We start from the raw sequence: 20,715 nt of genomic DNA, 5'->3' as shown, positions 1-20,715 counted from the left end.
AAATCGTTCTGCCTTCGGCTCAGATTCGATCCTTACTGGCTGGAATTTGCACATGCAATGGCCTGATTAATGAACTTCAATGCTAATTATACCTTGGAAATGGTGCAACATATCAAACTTTCTTCTTAACAATTATTTCTCAGCCCAACCTACCCTCAACACCCTTGCCAGCCTTTTGGGGTGTTTCTGACCCACTGCCTCATTCATCATCTCCTTACTAACTTTATCCTTAAACACAAGTACTTCTCCTTTGAAGGGAAGGTACACAAACATATCTGTGGCACAGCCATGGGCACCTAAATAATACCCCCCCCCCCCCCCCCCATGCCAACCAGTTTATAGGCCATCTAGTGGAAATCTTCCTAGCTTCCCAAAACCTCGAACTCCTGGTCTGGTTTAGGTTAATTGATGGTACCTTTATGGTCTGTACTCACAGCCAAGGCACCTTATCCTCATTCCTTCACAACCTCAACACCACTGTTCCATTAGTTTCACATGGTCCTCCTCAATCCAGCACGCCACTTTCCAGGAAATTGACCTCCTCCTCTCTTGATGGATCAAACCACACTTATATTCTTATTAAACCCACTAACAACCAACAATACCTGCATTACAACACCAAAAAGTTCCTCCTATACTGCCTGGTCACCCAGGGACAGTGTATTTGCAGTGAAAAGAACTCCCTTGCCCAGTATGCTGAAGGTCTCTCAACTGCTGTGATAGACAATTAAAGCTCTGACGAAGATTGTGGTTCAGTTGTTGTATTGTGGAGCACTATTGGGTGACAAATGAGCTGTTTCTTTTAGCTAGTTCTTGGTGGTAGTGGGGAGGATTAGGAGTATTTGGGGATATGGTGCAGGAAATCAGTTTATGTACAAAGTCCGGGGGTTATTGTCTGAGAAGCAGTTTCTCAGACACCACACTCTCTCTTCTAAACAAATCTCTGGGGACCCAAATATTTTTTTTCTTAAACAGGGGTTTTGCCCGATTACCTGGAAAGAGTAACCCAGAATCAAAATTCAAGTGCATTTTGGTTCTGTAAGTGCTATTTAATTACAAAATTGCCAATATTCTGTGCCCTCTGATACATTCAGTAAAGGATATTGGTAATTTAATATATATATTTTTTTGTCTAGGGCTTGTTCCAGTCACACCATCTCTTCCTCAGTCTTCCTGCACTTCTCTTGCCCCATGGTTTATAATCCACCACTATCTAGAAAACCTTTGTGGTGACATGTGAAGTAAAGATTCTCTTCCAATTTAGAGTTCTGTACTTCAAAAGGTAACAACGGAACCCTTATAGGATCACTTCGTTCTCCATCTGTCTGACTGCAAAAAACCCTCTTCCTCTGGGAATGGATAGACACCTGGAGTCGAAATTTATGGTACCTTCTAAAGTTTATTGTTCCCTGGTGGTGTAATAAATGTTAGCTTTCAAATCAATGCAGTCAAAAGATATGGCAATTTCTGTCATATGTTTTGATACTCACAAACCAACTCATCAAAACGTATAGGGTAGAATCATGAAATTTGGCAAGAAGCAAGGTTTCCCAGTAAAAGTACAGGACAAATATCAAAAAGTGTTAATTTGTGTTTATATCACATAAAAAATACTTTTTTCCATTTGTTATCCAACTTCAAACTTAAAAAATTCTCAAAAGTCTTGGAACTGCGGGACCTATACTTTGCCAGGATCGATGTCCATTACATGCAAAAATCCTTATTAATATTGATTCCCAGGATGGATGTGCTACTTAAATACATAATTTAGTTTGTATGGAACCCTCACAATGTGGGTCGTACTCACAGCTGGCCAATTTTCTTTGTACTGGATTGCCTTTCGGGTTATTGGATGCAGCCTCAACTCTTCCTTACTACTTCATTTCTATCTTTGTCTTCCTTAGTGTAGCCTTTTACAGATCTTAGAAATTTAATTTGTGATGCTTCTAGCTGCTGTAAATTTTTATTTCTGTGTCCATTTTTCTGTCCCATATAATAAAGTGGGAATTGTGAGGGTACAGATATCAACCCTGTACGTAATGGATCACATCTAACCTTATGCTTCTTTACTACCACGCAGCAGCATAGCTGATGATAATATCCCATAGTTCCAGAAAGGACAGATCAGAGAATGGAGATCCATTGGTGCAATGAAGTGAGTGAGCTGCACTACAGCCATCGCGCGAGTAGGACACGTAGGTGTGTGGAAGACATGATTGTTGTCAAAATAATAATTTTGAAGTTCAGGATTAATTTTGTATCAGGGGCATTATTATATAATTCAAAAGTGATAGTATAGTAAGAAACTGCAAATGATAAATTCATATACACTCATGACAGATAAGTGACTGTGATTGTAATGTGAGTGTGATCAAAACAAGTATGGACATAATACTTGAATTTCAAGTGAAATAAATTATCATTGCTATTTGATTTTTTGGAAGAGGATGAGTTACAGAATAGTGTGGGAGAATAGATAGTGCATGTGTCAGACTCAAGGCCAGAACTTTAGATATTGGCACATGTACTGTGGGAGTAAGTTTGCACTCCAAAACTGGCTACTTATCAATGTCCAATGCCTAATTTTCCAATCAGCAAGTAGTAATCGAGAGTAAACCAATAAATAGTGCAGAGCGGAAGCTTACAACTGCCATGACTTTACAAAATTTCAGCTGTCCTCTTTCCTTGTTTTACCCTCACATGTTCTCCTTATTATGCCACTTATCTGTTGGTAATACTAATTTTTTTCCTGTATATCTATATCTTGTTCATATGACATGACAGATCCTAAATATTTGAAACAGGCTACCTATTCAATAGGTTTATTATCGGGACTACTTTTGTTTGTACTGGATGAATACCTAAAAAGGCTAAGGGTTTTGTTTTATTTATAGATATAGTCAGATTGTCATTTGTGTTTACCTCATTTAGTTTATGCAATCAAACAATGGAAAATCCAGGATGGAATGCATGGCCTCAGTAGCCAGAGACTGTGATCTTTTTGTTGTGGCTATCTGCAACTCAGCATGTCCGCTCAATGGTGAATAGCAACAATCGTTTTCATAATACTGTTGGTTTATGTAATTCCATTTGTAATTTATCTTTGCTGTCTAGTATGAGAATGTCAATCAATAAACATCGTCATGTTAATGTGTTTATTCACCCAAATCTTTATATCTGATGGTGTTCCATCTCTCTTTTCCATTCTCTGATCAAGTCATCTATAAAATATTGAATGATGTTGGTGACAAGCAAAACCTTGGTTTCACTAATTTTGATTTGTTTTTATTTATATACATTAAAAGAAGGTAGTGGTACTTTTTACTTTTGTTGTAATAAAGGTGAACTAATAAAATTATTATGGTGAAAGCAGAAAATGGAAACTGTCACCTCCTTTTATTAAATCCACTGCTGAACTCCCTAATATGAAATATACAGGGTGGTCCATTGATAGTGACCGGCCCAAATATCTCACGAAATAAGCATCAAGCAAAAAACTACAAAGATAGAAACTCGTCTAGCTTGAAGGGAGAAACCAGATGGCGCTGTGGTTGGCCCGCTAGATGGCACTGCCATAGGTCAAACGGATATCAATTGCATTTTTTAAAATAGGAGTACCCATTTTTATTACATATTCGTGTAGTACGTAAAGAAATATGAATGTTTCAGTTGGACCACTTTTTCGCATGAACCACATATTGTCAAAATCAGGGTCACTTTGGATTATGAAGATGAAATCATCTGAGCACGACCCCATCGAACCAGGAGTGTGTCTGAGGTCCTGGAGGAGCACTCTGGGGACCACATTCTGGCTCTGGGGTATCCAGTACACTGGCATGGGCCTAGATTGGCCACCATATTCTCTGGTTCTGAACACATGTGACTCCTTTTGTGGGGATATATTAAAGACAAGGTGTACAGCAATAACTCCAAAACCATTGCCGAGGTGAAAATAGCCATTCAGGTCATCAACAGCATCGATGTTCAGACACTCCAGTGGGCTCCCAGAATTTCACTACTCATCTATGCCACATCATCGTCATTGATGGAAGTCACATCAAACATGTCATAACCTAAATCCGGATATCTGCACTGACGTTTACATGTTGAATGAAGTGTATGCACACCTTGGATTGTAACTACAGTCCAATAATTGTCATCCTGTACATCACAGTGTGGTGAAGAACATAGTACTACATGGAACTGAGATGTGGCCTCAAACAAAGGAACTTGGAGAGAAAATTAGAACCATGGAACTGGAGTATATGAGATGTCTGCACTTAATGAAGCAACACAGAATAGGAAATAAGGATGTATGGAGGCGAATGGTGATAATGTGCTCAAGGGGGGGGGGGGGGGGGGGGGGGGGGGGGGGGGGGAACCACACACCTTATGAGACTAGTGCGCCCAAGTACTGAGAATATCTGACCATAGGTGACCAGGAGCCGCCCAGTAGGAGGAAGAGGTAGGCAATGGCTAACATCGGAAAAGTACATATAGGAAGCAATGGAAGACAAATTTAAGCTAGAAAACTGGAAGGAAAATGACCTGTGGAGATCAAAAGTGGTGGTGAAGAAGAAGAAGAAGAAGAAGAAGAAGAAGCTGCAATAAAACGACATCTTGTCACACACTATTACCTGCACTTCAAAAGTGTATTTGCCAGACCAGTATTCAGGTTTACAAACCTGGCAAATAACCACCTTTGAAGAGTAGCTTGTTCCAGTGTAACACGAAGATGACAAACGCTAGAGCAGACAATGCTGTGAGACGACATTAGCCAATAACCCACTGACTAGGACTGCATCACGACAGGAGCAGCCTCTACAAGAAGGGAATATATGTGCCGCACATGCCAGCCTCGGCCGGAGTAGGAACCAGATGCTAGCAAGACACTTACCAGAAGAGAGCACTACGATAGCCGTTATTAGTGATCCACAAACTTGCTCGAACATTGTATATAGCAAAGGACACTGATTGTTTGAGTGTCACCCATCGCTTACGACATGTTCTCACAAATCAAAGTTAAGTATTGACAATCTATTTCATTCTCATAAAAACCATTAATGTGACTTGCTTGAATTGTTGTTTAGCTAACCGAGAAAGCAGCATCCTTTAGGCACCCTATAAGAGACGAGTGGGCAGGACCCCACATACCTCATGGTGTACAAACATGAGGTCCTTTGTGAAGTACAAGATGTTCATTATGGAGTATGACTAAATGGAAATTATCTGAGTCAGTGGACAATGGACACAATAAAAGAGAGGAAGGGGGGGAATAAGGTTGGAGAGGGGGCAGAGTGAACGAAATGTAATGCAATAAACATAAAAAAACCTATGAAGGCTAAATAGATTACCTCAGGTAAAGTGTTAAAACACATGAAAATCAAAAAATACTCATAAAATATTGGAGTTTATCAATAAAAGGAAACATATGAATACATAAGACGCTGGTAAGATAAAGTATTATCAGTTCTTTAGAAGCAAAATTAAAAGTAATAACAGTAAGTATCACTGCAATGGAAAAAAAGACACCTAAAGAAATTGGAAAACACCGTGTTTCATGCATAATGCAAGCCCTATATCCAGCATTTTGCAGGAAACAACACTGGGAAACCAGTTTCTGATCATTTCATGTGCTGCAGCCCACTCCTTAACTCCGAATGCTAGTGTACTGGTTCACTGAATGAGTTACTAGTGGCTTTGAAAGGAAGCCCAAGGAAATCATTCCACAATTTATCATTTCAGAGTGTCGTGCTCACAGAGATGTGCACCAAACACAAAATACAACCTTACAAAGTAATAGTGCACTGGGTGACCGATTTGTTATGCCGCTTGATGTCAGTACTGCACCTAGCTGCTGTATCCTGTGTATGACGGAGAGGTTGATACATAGCTCTGATTATGCAAGGCTGCATTTATTAGGATCCATGAAATTGCCTAACAACTGACGTTAAGAGTTCTGAAAATCCTCTTCGGCTACATCAAGAGACTCTGCTTGATGGGGAAACAGGACAGTGGAGTGCAATTAGAATTACTGGAGTGCTCTTTTCCCATAAAAGCAGGACTTTTGAAGGTATGTGAACATATCTGCATCCTTTTTCCAGAGAACTAACAACTAATGAAAGACCTAAGGTCATTTCATGTAGGACAATGCATCTATGGCAATATTTCAAAGTGTTTTTGATTAAAGGATGATTGTCTGGTATCAGTTTGTGTTTATGAACAGCTCTGTGAGCCTGAAGCGTTATAGTCAGGCCACCAACATCTCTGACATTTCATTTATGTGGATCGCATTGTGTGTGGGGGACTTTAGTGCCAATCCAAGCACTGAAATGTGTAGCTGTTACCATAGTGAAGGCGCAAGGTTGCCACCCCTACCACTCGAGGTCGTGTGTGGCACATCCTACCACTCAAGGTCATGTGTGCTGCGAGGCTTTCTGAGTGACTGCAAAGCATCTGCCACATGTTCATCATTTGTTGCGGATAGTGACTTTTGATTTAATTTGTGTTAATGGTACGGTGTAAAGTGTCACAATTTCAAACGTTTGTGATATGGTCTCTTCCTTTATATTTAGGAAAGCCGGCAGGGGTGCTACCTTACAGAGCCAATCTCGTGAGCTCGTATTTTCACACTTGATGCTATTTTGAGGAAGGAAGGGATAAAGGCAGGCCTCTTACACCATTGTCACAGGTCATTGTAAAGTAGCTGCTGTTCTGAGAAAAGGAATGACTTCTGTGAAAAAAATAACAAGGGAGGAGTGTGCTGGAGATCTACAAGAGCCAACTGCCACTCTGATTCCAGGGAAGACCAGCATGCTTGCTGCTAAAACAATAGAGCTGAATAATTTTCAAGAGGACACAAGCTGGTGACATGTACAAGGGTGGTTTGAAAAGCTCTTGGAATCACCACAAGAGGTCAGCGCTAGCGCAACGAGTTGTTCACGTCATATTCGTTGGACTGTTGCCTGTAAACACATGCCATGTCAGTGCTCTTGAAAGAGAGCTTTGGCAGTGACGTGCCTCTGTTGTTGTTCCTGCACATTGATTTGCGAAGATGGGAAAAATTGAGCTTCGAGCAGTGAGTACGTACTTCATAAAGAAAGGTATGAAAGCAAAGAACATTGATGCCGATTTCCAAAACACACTGGGGGATTCTGCTCCTTCACATTCAACTGTTGCTAAGTGGACAAATGAATTTAAATTTGGTCGGGAGAGCTTAGATGACGATCTGCGCAATGGTCAGCCAAGATGTGTCACTACGCCAGAAATCATTGCAAAAGCGCACAAAATGGTCATGGAGGATCGCTGATTGAAAGTGTGTGAAATTGCTCACACTTGCCAGATGTCACATGAAAGGGTATATCACATTTTAACTGAAGAATTAGAAACAAACAAAAAATTATCTGCAAGATGGGTGCCGTGACTCAGGATGCTGGATCAAAAACGCAAGACACTGGACATATTGGAACAATGTTTGGCCCGTTTTAGGAGAAACGGGCAAGATTTTTGCGCCTGTTTGTGACCACAGATTAAACTTGGGTGCACTACTATATCCCAGAGACAAAAACCAACAGTCAAAGCAGTGGAAACATGCCGATTCTCCACCACCAAAGAAAGCGAAGACAATTCCTTTGGAGGGTAAAGGTCATGGCATCAGTGTTCTGGGATGCGAAGGGGATTCTGTTTGTAGATTATCTCCCTACTGGGCAAACAATTACTGGGGAATACTATGCTAACTTTCCTGGACAAATTACAACAAAAGATATGCGAAAAAGGCCAGGTTTAGCAAGGAAGAAAGTCATCTTCCATGTGTTCTTGGAAGGTCGTTTTGTGGAAGTACTGGTCAATGGCCGGGAGTTCGGGGTACGTAAGAAGTCGTCTTCACGGGATGGTTCCTTCTTGAAGGCCCGTGCATCTGACTTCTGGGTCTTAGTCTTGCAGAAGCTGATGAAGGTGCTTGTGTCTTAGGGGTGACAGGAGGAGGAGGAGGAGGAGGAGGAGGAGACGTTGACTGGACTATCTTAGCACTGGCTGAACGGACGACCGTAGCGCTAAAGGTCAGATCGCATGTCTGCGTCGATACCTCCCTGGTAGGTCGAGGAGAGGCGAGGACGGTACTGTATTTCCCCGCTGGGAGCAACGTGGGCTTCCTACTAGCAAAAAGCTTGCGAGCAGCCGAGGTGGACACTTTCTCCTTGACTCAAATTTCCTGTATACAGCGTTCATCCTTGTAGATGGGACAGTCACGAGAGGACACTGCATGGTCACCCTGACAGTTCACGCAACGAGGAGACGAAGGTGGACAGTCACCCTCATGGGTGTCCCTGCCCCAAGTGACGTGTTTAGCTGCATTAGAACAAGACTGGTGGGTGTGGTTAAAACGTTGACACTGGTAGCAGCACGTAGGTGTCGGGACATAGGAGCGAACAGAAATAACCTCATAGCCTGCTTTGATGTGCGATGGCACCTGAACATTACCAAAGGTCAAGAAAAGTGTCCGGGACAATAGTTACGCCCTGCTCAGCAAGGAAAGACTGGATCTCCTCGTCAGTCAATCCGTCGAGTGATCTAGTAGATACCACACCACGCGATGAATTCAAAGTGCAGTGAGCCTCCACCCGGACAGGGAACGTGTACAGGAGTGTGGCCCGAAGGAGTTTGTGTGCCTGAAAGGCGCTCTCAGTTTCCAACAACAAGGTACCGTTACGCATCCTGGTACAAGACTTGACAGGTCCGGCTATGGCATCTACGACCTTCTGAATAACGAAAGGGTTGACAGATGAAAAATGTTTCCGTCCTCAGATCTCGAAACTACGAGGAACTTTGGGGCAGGCGGTAGTACTTTTGTCACTGGTGGCTGGTCAAGTTTCCGTTTTTGGGCAGAAGTCGAGAGAGGAGAAGAAGAAGAGAAGTCCATTGCAGATGAATCCCCTGTGATTGCCAGCATCTCCAATGGCACACTCCTTCCTTGAGGGGACCCTCTCAGAGGGCACACCCACCTTAGGTGAATGTTTACACCTCAGGTCACACCTCCCGAGAAACGGACGGAGGGACCAATCGGCATGGTTGGAAGGTGTCAGCTCAGGCAATCACCCTTCCCCGGACCTGGCCTTTACCAGGGGGTACGCACGGGCCCTATTTGTCTACCCAGGATGGGGAATTACGCTTTACCCCGTCACCGGCTACGTGTGCGAACACGTGGGTCGGCCTTCAGGCACGCACAGGGAGGAAAGAAGAATAGGGAAAAAAAGGGAGAGAAAGGACAGACTGTCTCAAACGCCAAGGCGGAGACCATAGGGTGGACAAAAAGGCAAGGAGAAGAAGGCAAGGTAAAAAGTAAGGAAGACAGTGAGAGAGGGAGACGAACAAAAAAAGGAAACAACCAAATGAAGGAAGAAACCAGAATAAGCGAAAAACCAAAATGACCACAAATGGAAGTTGTTGAACCATCCGTCTCCTGACGTAGGGGCAAACTACCCCCTTGAGGGGGAGGGACTCCTTTTAGTCGCCTCTTACGACAGGCAGGAATATCTCGGGCCTATTCTTACCCCGGACCCGCAGGGGGAATATTACTACTATGTGGATGGTGTCCGTTCTTTCACATATGTCCGAATGGAGAGACACCACACATATAATAGGAACTCTCTTTGAAGACTGTGGAGTCGTCTCCAAAATACAGGTAAGAAATAAAATATGCACTAAAATACTGAAACACCGTAATCTTTATCTCAGCATATATTTGCAAATATATTGTTTTTAATTATGAACTGAGATGTCTTGATCCCTCGAGATTATTAGCGTTTTGGCACTGCAGTGGCTCTAAAATTTACAGATGTGGTATTCACAGACTGACAAACACAACATAACAACAAACTGAGATGTAGTAGCATTGGCAACATGGCTGCCAGCTGTCAGGGATGTTCTTTCAGTGGCTCAACTAAAACCCATACGACACTTGCCCAAGCCTAGAGTTCATGGTGAACAGAGCCCACCCTCACAGTATTTATTACTGTGGAACACCAAACATGCCACTTGCGTTTTACATGAAATACCCTATAGATGCTCATAGAAAACACAAACTCAAAACACAAGATTAAATGTAATTCAAGATGAGTATAAGGTCAGAATGGCATGCTACAAGGAGTGCACAGAGCAGGGCAAAAGAAGGAGCAGATAATGACTTAAGTACACAGAAGGTTTGTGTAACTGAGAAGAAGCTTACTTATCTGTTCCTTCATAATATGCTGTTTATCGAACTGCTAATTGACAATAAAATATACCATTTCTTTCACACACTGTCCTTGTTTCCTTACAGTTTCACACTACTCTGTTACATTGTGTTTCTTTGCATTACACTAGTTCATTTCATCCAATCTACTCCAATTCCATCAGCACTTGTTCAGAAGTAAATCTGAGTTACAAGTAATGGAAATCTGACTTGCAGCAATTAATTTTTCTATCTGCCGCATGTTACTAACTGATCAAGAAAAATAAGTAACTTAAGAAATGACTATATTGTATAATTAGAGCAAACAACACAAACACTTACAATTTTCAGAAGTTTGTTTCTACTGAGAGCAGCTCCAGCATCTTGCATTCGGGTGGCACCTCTCCCTGAACGTTTTGTTGGCATCGCTGGTATAACTGGTATTGTTTTCTTGCGGCCACTGGCCTGTAACAGCACAAAATTCATTAGCATGCAGAATATAATTGTAATACCACCACATGTAACTGTCAACATAAAAAAAATGTTTAACAGGTCAATAAACAATATTTAACTGCAAGATGACTGTCTAAGAGTTACATCAAGCAAACAGAATACAAGGTTTTGAAATATGGTGCTACATAAGAATTCTGAAGATTATATGGGTAAACCAAATAACTAATTAGGAGGCACTGAATCAAACTGGAGAAAAACGAAACCTCTGTCATAATTTGAGAAAGGATCAGCTGATAGGACACATCATAAGCCATCAAGGAGTAGTCAATTTATAAACAGCAATGTGGGGGAGGGAGTAATAATTGTAGATGGAGACCAAGGCATCAATATAATAAGGAGGTTCACATAGATGTGTAGCTTGCAACAGTTATGCAGAGACGAAGAGGCCTGTACATGATAGGCTAGTGTGTAGACTGCATCAAACCAGTTTTTTGACTGATAATTACAATAAAAAAACATGAGCCATATCTGTCTTCCTTTACAAATTTATATAAATGAGCTATCTGAAGAATGATAGGACCACTATAACACTGATGATTTTTTACTTCGTTGGGGACCACAGTCAAGTACAACTTTCTGAATGAAGTTCTGCCATTTTACATATTTTTGATCTGCACTCATCTCCTGTAATAAGGCGAGTGGCTTATAAAACCAGATACGTTATTTCAATGACGACATGTCATGCAGGTATGTTGGACATTTGCGGTAGTATTTCACTTTTCACTTGATAATGGCTACAGCACTGAAATCACAACCGTGTGAAGTAAATGAGTAATAATTTAGGAAATAAATGAGTAATAATTTACAGCAAAATGGCAGAAATTTCATTAAAAAACCCTACATTGGCTTCAGAACTAAGTATATAATTCATGTAGAGGAGTATCTTCACTGATTATAACTATGCGAAAGGAATATCATGGTGTTCCTAATAGCAAGCAAACTAATTGTTCACAAGATCTTTCACCACTTCATGACTGGCAAACTAAACTACTGTCCCTTCCTCTTCCATACTCTCCAGCTGTCACAGCTTTCCTATTTTAAAACTGAAGTCAATTAAGTTTCAAATACAAACCCTTGCATCATATCTGGAATGACATTACAACACCAACTCAATCATAATAGAAGTACTTACAAGAATGAGTCATTCTGATTCTAAGTGACAAGTTTACAGCTGGAAGACATTTCTTGTTCACTCTATTAAACATCATTAATTAACAACTTACTACTACCATAAAGACACCACACATTTTTCTTAATCCTGAGTGGATTTCCACTGAAAGGAATAATAGGTCCACAACAAGTCCCTGTGGTTAAGCATTTATTCAGAACAAAGAAAAGTTGGTGTTCATACATTAATTTAACTTTCATGACTATGAAATCTTTATTTCTAAAACAACACCTAAGAACAGTTTATACATCAAATCCATTGCAGAAGACTTCAGGGTAATGTAAACTGAAATAATGTTCAAACACAAACTTTTCTGTGTTGTGCATTTGCTGCATTTATTCCCTACAAAAACCTGAGCTTTCAACAATAACCATCATTCTGTTCATAAAGAAAGTCGGCAAAGACAACGGTGAACATCACCACATTTCAAAATTCTGTAAAAAAGGTAAACAAGATACTGTGTGGAGTGCACATTTACATTTAGCTGATCTACTGCTTAGACTAATTCCTAATCTATTTCAAACATACCTTTAGTTTCTCTATAAGTGCAGCAGATAATGACTCCTGGATTTTATGGTTTGACTGGGGTGGTGTAGTTGGTTGCGACACTGGACTGCTGCTCCCACTGCTTGCTACAGATGTTGAAGGTGACGAATTGTCAAACAACTTGGATTCTTTGGGACATTGATTGGCTGCAACAGATACTGCAGATACCGACTGAGACAAATGTAGGGATTTAAGAAGTGGTCGAGTTGCAGAATTAGAAATTTTGAGACAAGAAGGAATGGCAGATGTAGCATGTGGTGCAGGTGTGTGTGTTTTTAGTGTGCTCACAACTGAGGTAGTAACTGATGTGGTAACATTCGGCAACACCTGCTGACCTGAGGAAGGTAAAGTAATTGGAGGCTTGATAGGTGCAGAAACTATGCTAGTGGAGGGAGCACTTGTAGCAGCAGTGGCAGGTGTATCTGCTTTCTCTCTGCACAGTGTACTGTCAGCTGGCATCTGCTGCTGCAGTGATGTTGCAGTTCCTGTAACTATGTTAGGGCTTACTGCTTCTGATGCCTCAAACTGTTCTAGTAGACTCTTAAGATCACCTGCTTCAAGAACTGGAAGGAAGAAAAATATATGTCAGAGGACTATAAGGGAAATTATGAGTAAGAATGCTATAGACACTGATTAAAATATTACCTGGAATCTGTTCAGATACTGTCTCAATGTCTACACAATCTTCATCAACTTCTAGTTTGAGATCCAGCTCTGATGGTTCAACTTTTATTTTTGGGAATGTTTTTAACAGTTCTTCTTCCATCTTTAAAGGATCACAGTTCAACAGTTCAAAACTATCATTTTGCTCTGAAAGAGTACTTGCACCTTTAGCAAATTCTGCTGTCGCTAACTGTTCATTAATGTTGTTAATTTTCATAAACTTGCAATCAACATATGATTCCTTCTTCACTGAAATTCTAGGTTCCAATTTGACAGATTTTCTTTGATTATTTTTATCTATTGGTCGTTCTCCTCCAGCTTCACGTATCTCAGATTCTGACTTCACCACCGCCTTTATCTCAGGCTTAGCAACTGGATCCACTTTAAACTGTCCCATTTTTCTGAGTACATGTTCATGAATTTTTATAGGTAATTTGTCATCATTATCATCTGCACAATCCAACAACTCATCCAAGTTATAGATATTGATATCATCATCCTTAATAGATATACTTGGTGTTGACTTCGAAGTTACGGAAGTAAATATTGGTTTCTCTGTAAACATGCTGTCATATATGTGATCTTCAAATATGTTGTCTGGTAGCTGCTCTGGCACAGCATCTATTTCTTCTGTATCTGACACCTGGGGGGAGGAAAAAATCTCAGGAATGTTAGATTTTCATGTCAATGTGTCACACTGTTTGGATTCACGAATATATGAAGGTTCAAATTTTGCATGTTTCACACAAAGAAAACAACTCACAAAAGCCAACATACAGTATAATAATATGTTACATACCTGCAATGATCCCAAATGTTCCTGCCAATCCAACAGCATTTTTTGGAAATCTTCCTTGTTACTATGATCAATTCGGGACAAGCTTCCCTCTTGTGGAATGGTGACTGGTAGAACTGATGAATCACTGTTTGAACTGCAACATCACAAAAGCATTGTTAAATGACAACCACCCACAGAAAAAAAATGAAAACATAGAATTATTTCATTTGGAAAAAACAATAAAACTGCAAATTTTACTTGAAAAAATAGAGTAAATAATGACTTCTCATTAGTCTGCAAATAGCAACTATTTTCTTTGCCAATTCAGTTCATACAATATTCACACACAACAAAACCACCAACACTCTTGGGAAGATTAGAGAATGAAGGTTCCATTTGAACACTTCATAGGATGAGAGAAAATACTAAAGAGAGCTAGTACGAATAATCATAACTGTGATGACACTGAAATAACACAAGTAAAGATGGACCCATGGGGGGAGGGGGGATAAACAGTACTTCACAAAGAAATGTATAAGGGTTCACTGAACTGAAACATGCAAAACATGGCATTTTGCTTCCGACGACACACTGGGAAATGGGTAGACGACACACTGGGAAATGGGTAGACGACACACTGGGAAATGGGTAGACGACACTCTGGGAAATGGGTACACGACACACTGGGAAGCAAGAGAGGAAGAACTATTGTCACATTCTCATGTCACTACAGGTGCGAAATCTGCTACGTATTCAGCAGGTGGGGGGAAGGGGGGACCAGAACTTTTGCAGTCTCAAGCTCTACCCGTAACCACAACTGCAATACATTTCAAATTAACACCTAAATATTTGTGACAACATAGGTTGCAATTTTTACTAATGCTCATATATAGAAATATATTGCCCAATTAGTTTGGTGAAACTACAGTCCTAGATAATGATACCTGTAACACAGTAAAACCCCGATTTTACGTTCATTTTTGTCGGTCCCAACAGAAGTCCTACTCTCTCAATACGATTCTTTCCCATCATTAACAATTCCTGCATTTTAAGTTTTCTTTCACATTATCGCAACCCTTAACAATGATTTTCATACAGATTTCTGCAAAAATTGTATCATATTCCCGCTCAAACTAGGCCTTGGAACAAAGCAGAATGCACTGACAATACGCAAAATTATCTATCATGTAATGTAGCGCTAGCAAGGCAAGCAAGATTTTCATTGTCGGCATATTGGGTAACATTGAATTACAGCAACATTAATTTAATTTCACAGCCATTTATTCAAATAAACACCATTTTCAAAGATGCCCATCTTTATAATCAGCTCTCACAAATCGTCGTTACTTCTGCATGAGATATTTTAATCCGTATTAGGCGTACAGTCTTAGGTTGGTACAACCTGATGGAGTAAGCATTGCTCCTCAAGATGCTCTGTAACATCACAACTATTTCTGGCCTTTTTCTCAACCAGGATGTCCCTGAAGTACTCCTTCTCGACAACAAGCTGTGGATTTCATGCCTATTGATCTCTGTTTATGAAGACTGTCAACTTCAGTGTTTTAAGCAATACTGTGTTACAAGTTTTATTTATTGCAGTTTTATAATGATTATCAATAACAAGTCTCACATTAAAACACAAATATCTTTTTAATATGTTTTCACAAAAGACTTTTGCTTCCATGTTTTATTTATTTCATCGGACCTCAATGGGACTGTATTAGCACTCAGCCACTGCCTTTGTCATTTATTCTTTTGAGTACTGTGGAGAGACAAGTAGAGCTAATTGCTGCTGAAAAGAAACAAAAACGAGTAATGATTTCAGATTTTTTTAATAGGCAAAATTTAAACTGTTTTAATTTCATATTTTGAACAATACGAAGAAAATGACAGTAAGTGTAATTTATTCATTTCTGATTGTTGTGTTTCCTATGCTTTTCTGAATTTTACACTATCCTGCATTTTAAACTTTTTTGGATCAGTCCGCAGAATAGCATAAAAAAGGAATTTCACTGTGTTGTTGTAAAACTAGAGACAACTGGCGTGGATAGTAGCAAAATACAAAGTTCTTGTGTTTGAACATTTCTACATTTTAATAGAATTTCTATGTGTATATAGATATGCCATGACTTTCAGTTTTGTATTCAGTTATTGTTTATTTGCTTCAATGTGCATGTTACAATATTACTGTGCAGAATTACTGCTTTGTGTTTTGTGTTAATGAACACCTGTACATGTATACCAGCTATTTTAAGAATATAACAACTTGGCCGCTAACCAAAAATTTTATCTGGTGACGAAAACTCAAATAATTGTAAAGACAATCCACATTGGCAATGCCAGAACTCTTAGAACCAAAATGTTGGATCAGTTTATGGAACAACAGGAAGCGTCAAAAGAACAACAAAATTTGGAACAAGTTTCATATACTGAAAAACTATTATTTACTTATTCAAACAAGGACGTTCACATATGATGATAAGTTAGGCACTTGGCCGTCACTCATAGTTTTTTCAGCATTCAGCTAAATGGAACACAAGTGATTTACTACAGATGCTGAACTGCAAAGCAGGGAATAAAACAAGCAACATAACACATAACAGACTGACTGTGTGTGTGTGTGTGTGTGTGTGTGTGTGTGTGTGTGTGTGTGTGTGTGTGTGTGTGCACGCGCGTGCAGGGGGCGGGGGGGCAGCGGCATGGACACAAAAATCATTGGAAGGCCCCTGAAGAACCACTGAGCAAAATTTCCATCGGTCTATGGGTACAATGTCTATGAATGGCTGCATATGGTCTCCGAGTAGCTGAAAATAACTATTTCCAATCAATGATCAGTTCTGTTGAACCAGTTTTAAAGAAGGGTCGTCGAGCAGATGCGCAAAACTATTGGCCTATATATCTGACATCGATCTGTTATAGAATTTTAGAACATGTTTTTTGCTCACGTAATCATGTCATTTCTGGAAACCCAGAAACTACTCTGTAGGAATCAACATGGATTCCGGAAACAGCGATTATGTGAGAGCTAACTCGCTTTATTTGTTCATGAGACCTAGAAAATATTAGATACAGGCTCCCAGGTAGATGCCATTTTCCTAGACTTCCGGAAGGCGTTCGATACAATTCTGCACTGTCGCTTGATGAAGTAAGAGCCTACGGAATATCAGACCAGCTGTGTGGCTGGACTGAAGAGTTTTTAGCCAACAGAACAAAGCACGTTGTTCTCAATGGAGAGACATCTACAGACGTTCAAGTAACCTCTGGCATGCCACAGGGGATTGTTATGTGACCATTGCTTTTCACAATATATATAAATGACCTAGCAGATAGTGTCAGAAGTTCCATGCGGCTTTTTGCGGATGATGCTATAGTATACAGAAAAGTTGCAGCATTAGAAAATCGCAGCAAAATGCAGGAAGACCTGCAGCGGGTAGGCACTTGATGCAGGGAGTGGCAACTGACCCTTAACATAGACAAATGTAATGTATTGCGAATACATAGAAAGAATTATTTATTGTATGATTATAAGAAGCGGAACAAACACTGGAAGCAGTTACTTCTGTAAAATATCTGGGAGTATGTGTACGGAATGATTTGAAGTGGAATGATCATATAAAATTAATTGTTGGTAAGGCGGGTGCCAGATTGAGATTCGTTGGGAGAGTCCTTAGAAAATGTAGTCCATCAACAAAGGAGGTGGCTTACAAAACACTTGTTCGACCTATACTTGAATATTGCTCATCAGTGTGGGATCCGTACCAGGTCGGGTTGACAGAGGAGATAGAGAAGATCCAAAGAAGAGCGGCCCATTTTGTCACGGGGTTATTTGGTAAGCGTGATAGCGTTACAGAGATGTTTAGCAAACTCAAGTGGCAGACTCTGCAAGAGAGGCGCTCTGCACTGCGGTGTAGCTTGCTCGCCAGGTTTCGAGAGGGTGCGTTTCTGGATGAGGTATCGAATATATTGCTTCCCCCTACTTATACCTCCCGAGGTGATCATGAATGTAAAATTAGAGAGATTTGAGCATGCATGGAGGCTTTCCGGCAGTCATGTTGATTTCTGCAAATATTTTGCAGTGTTGTTAGCACTGACAACTCTACGCAAACAACGGCGCTGCTCACAGTCATTAAGTGAAGGCCACTGGGCACTGAGTTGTTCGTGGTGAGAGGTAATACCTGAAAGTCAGTCTTCTCAGCAACTCTTGACACTGTGGATCTCAAAATATTGAATTTCCTTGTAATTTCTGAAATCAAATGTCCCAAGCATCTAGGTCCGACTACCATACTGTGTCCAAAGTCTGTTAATTCCTGTCATGTGTCCATAATCATGTTGGAAGCCTTTTCATATGAATCACCTGAGTGCAAATGACAGCTCCACCAAAGCTCTGCCATTTCTTAACTTGTGCACACGATATCACTACCATCTGTATTATGTGCATATCACTACCCTATAACTTTTGTCACCTCAAGTGTATATAAATGTATTGTAAGTAATGGCTAGACATTCGTCTTGATTACAGGGCTCTTTTTGTGTTCCTCTCAGTGTAAAAGTAAGTTCGATGAACATTTTTACTGAAGGATTTATTTTTCTTATTAAAAGTCAAGAGCCTATATTTCAGTGTTTGTATTCAAGTTTTCCCCTTACAAAGAGTGAGAAGAATACCGAGGGTTCTAAAATTAGGGCTAAGTGTAAACTGAAATCCATCTGTAAACATCTGGTTGCAATTTTAATTTTCGATTTATTTTTTATCAAACATGGTGTGAGTATGGATATCAGGCCCCCCTCTTACATCGGACCATGGTTTCACACAAACACTAACTTCTTACACCATAGCTTCCTAGGAAATAATTTTAATAGTGTAAGTAGTATTAAAATCACAGAGAGTCTGCCATGTGGCAATGTGAGTTAATCATACTGACTATGAACTAGTAAAGTTAATACAGGCAGTACTTGTACTGCTGCCACTAAAACTATTATAACAACATCAGTATTAGTATTACTATTAGTAGTAGTAACAACAATAATAATCTCCATGTGCAGCAAAAGAATGACTTATTTAACATCATCCAGAATGAACTGTTGGGCTTTCAATATGATACACAAGTAAACCAACTCAAAGATTCTTCAGGTAAGTAGATGGGTGAACTGCACTTGACATGGAGGCAACTGTCAAATGCATTGATTTGACTGAAAACCAGTAAGCAAAAAAGCACCTTAGTCCATCAAATGAGAAAAAGTAAACAGTAATAGTAATTTACAAGTTTTGATCCTGTAATGACTCTGCACCATTTTTCCTGTGTCATTTCCTGGATGAAGTGTGAGATTAAGAATTGAAAGTTATAATTACACTGACTGCAAGTTAAAGATTATATAAAACAACAATAGGCCATCAGGTCTACTAGCTACACCCAATTTTATCAAACAAATTCACGAAAAACACTGAACACGAAAAACACTGAACGTCAAGTTATACGTCTCATCCTCCAAACTACCTAAAAATTAGTTTAAGAATAAAAATGAGTTACAAGTTTGTATGAAATTTTATCAATATGCATAAATTAAATGGCCCATGTTAACTCCTAGAAGCAGATTTTGAGGGTGTCTGAAAACAGAAAACTGCTACAAAATAAACGAACAGGAGCAATTCCGGAACAGCTATCTGAATCTTCTGTTTCCACTCTTGTGAATGAAAACTAACAGCAAGTTCTTCCAAATAAACATTATTCCTCCATATCGGCATAATGCCATGTGAATATGATTTGCCTCTGTAAATATTTTAGAATTAAAAAGAATGACTCACCTAAAAACAGAAGCATTGAGTCTTCAAAAGGCACACGCAAAAAAAGGCAGAAGGCTTGCTATGTGAAGTAAATCCTTTCCAAGCTATAGTTGAGCCCTGACAGTTGCAGTGTGCTGGCCAGCAGCAGGTCTGTCGACTTGCCTCAACCAATATCATAATACGATTTTGTAAACATCTGTTTGCCAATCCTTCGGTGTTGTCACAGCTCAGTATACAGCTACTGTTTTCACCTTTAGCTGTCAGCACTTCACAGACTGAAGTTGACAAGCAAGCTGTCGGGAACCTGACTACACCGGCTCGACTAAAGAGTAAATAAATTATACTCTTGCACAAGAAAATATTTACTCGGAAACCTAACAAGTTTTCTGTCTTCTTTTATGTGTGCCTGATAACACTCAGTGCTTCTAATTTTTGGTGGGAGGTCTCCTTCACTCCTGAAGTATTTACATTTTATCAGAACTTTTCTACTATAACTGTGATTTGCTTTTTATAGAACTTATCACATGTAGCACAAAAACTTGTGATATTAACCGATTTCAGCCCTGAGTATGGATGATTTCCAGCTCAGCTATTGTGTATAAGCATCTGTTTGGTGTACTGATGTGTTCATGGTGTATTACATGTGTAGCTGGGCCCACTGGTGTCAGTTTTGTTTTGTTTAAAGCAGCATTTTTTTGTCAAATGAGTAAGTAGTCAAACTTTGTAGACTATTTTTGTTTAATTTCTTCCACTTACTCTTGTTCAGTTTCCCAGAGATCCATTGCCACCCCAAAGTTTGATGCCTGGTATGAGAAGTCATCATGAATTAAATCAAGCAGACCACTGTCTGGATCATCTGGTTCATCCTTTAAAACAAAATCGTAAATCAGTTAAAGATTGGTGTGAAGCATAAACATCTACATAGTTGCAATTACGTTATGATAAGCAAATTTATTACTGCTGAACACACGTACCTTTCGGCAAAAATGGGACAAAGTTGTAAAATTTTCATCACAAAAGTTTAAAAATGTTGCCTCCATTTTCTGCAAAACAAAAACAAT

At 39.8% G+C, this 20,715-nt stretch overlaps 1 protein-coding gene across 5 annotated transcripts in view; it reads right to left on the bottom strand.

The window, feature by feature from the left end:
• The window catches only part of LOC124788255 (formin-J-like), a 131,182-nt gene that overhangs the window by 89,956 nt on the left and 20,511 nt on the right, over nt 1-20,715 (bottom strand). For all 5 annotated transcript variants that reach the window (XM_047255452.1, XM_047255454.1, XM_047255456.1 and 2 more), the window contains exons 2-7: nt 20,629-20,697; nt 20,411-20,520; nt 13,897-14,029; nt 13,080-13,740; nt 12,417-12,997; nt 10,550-10,672 (exon numbers count right to left, since the gene is read on the bottom strand). In XM_047255452.1, the coding sequence (XP_047111408.1) occupies nt 10,550-10,672; nt 12,417-12,997; nt 13,080-13,740; nt 13,897-14,029; nt 20,411-20,520; nt 20,629-20,694 (1,674 nt within the window). In that variant the 5' untranslated portion in view covers nt 20,695-20,697. The remainder of the gene's footprint in view (nt 1-10,549; nt 10,673-12,416; nt 12,998-13,079; nt 13,741-13,896; nt 14,030-20,410; nt 20,521-20,628; nt 20,698-20,715) is intronic.

This window comes from Schistocerca piceifrons, chromosome 3, assembly GCF_021461385.2.
Source record: "Schistocerca piceifrons isolate TAMUIC-IGC-003096 chromosome 3, iqSchPice1.1, whole genome shotgun sequence".
NCBI lineage: Eukaryota > Metazoa > Arthropoda > Insecta > Orthoptera > Acrididae > Schistocerca > Schistocerca piceifrons.
This window is presented reverse-complemented; position numbering and strand designations above follow the sequence as displayed.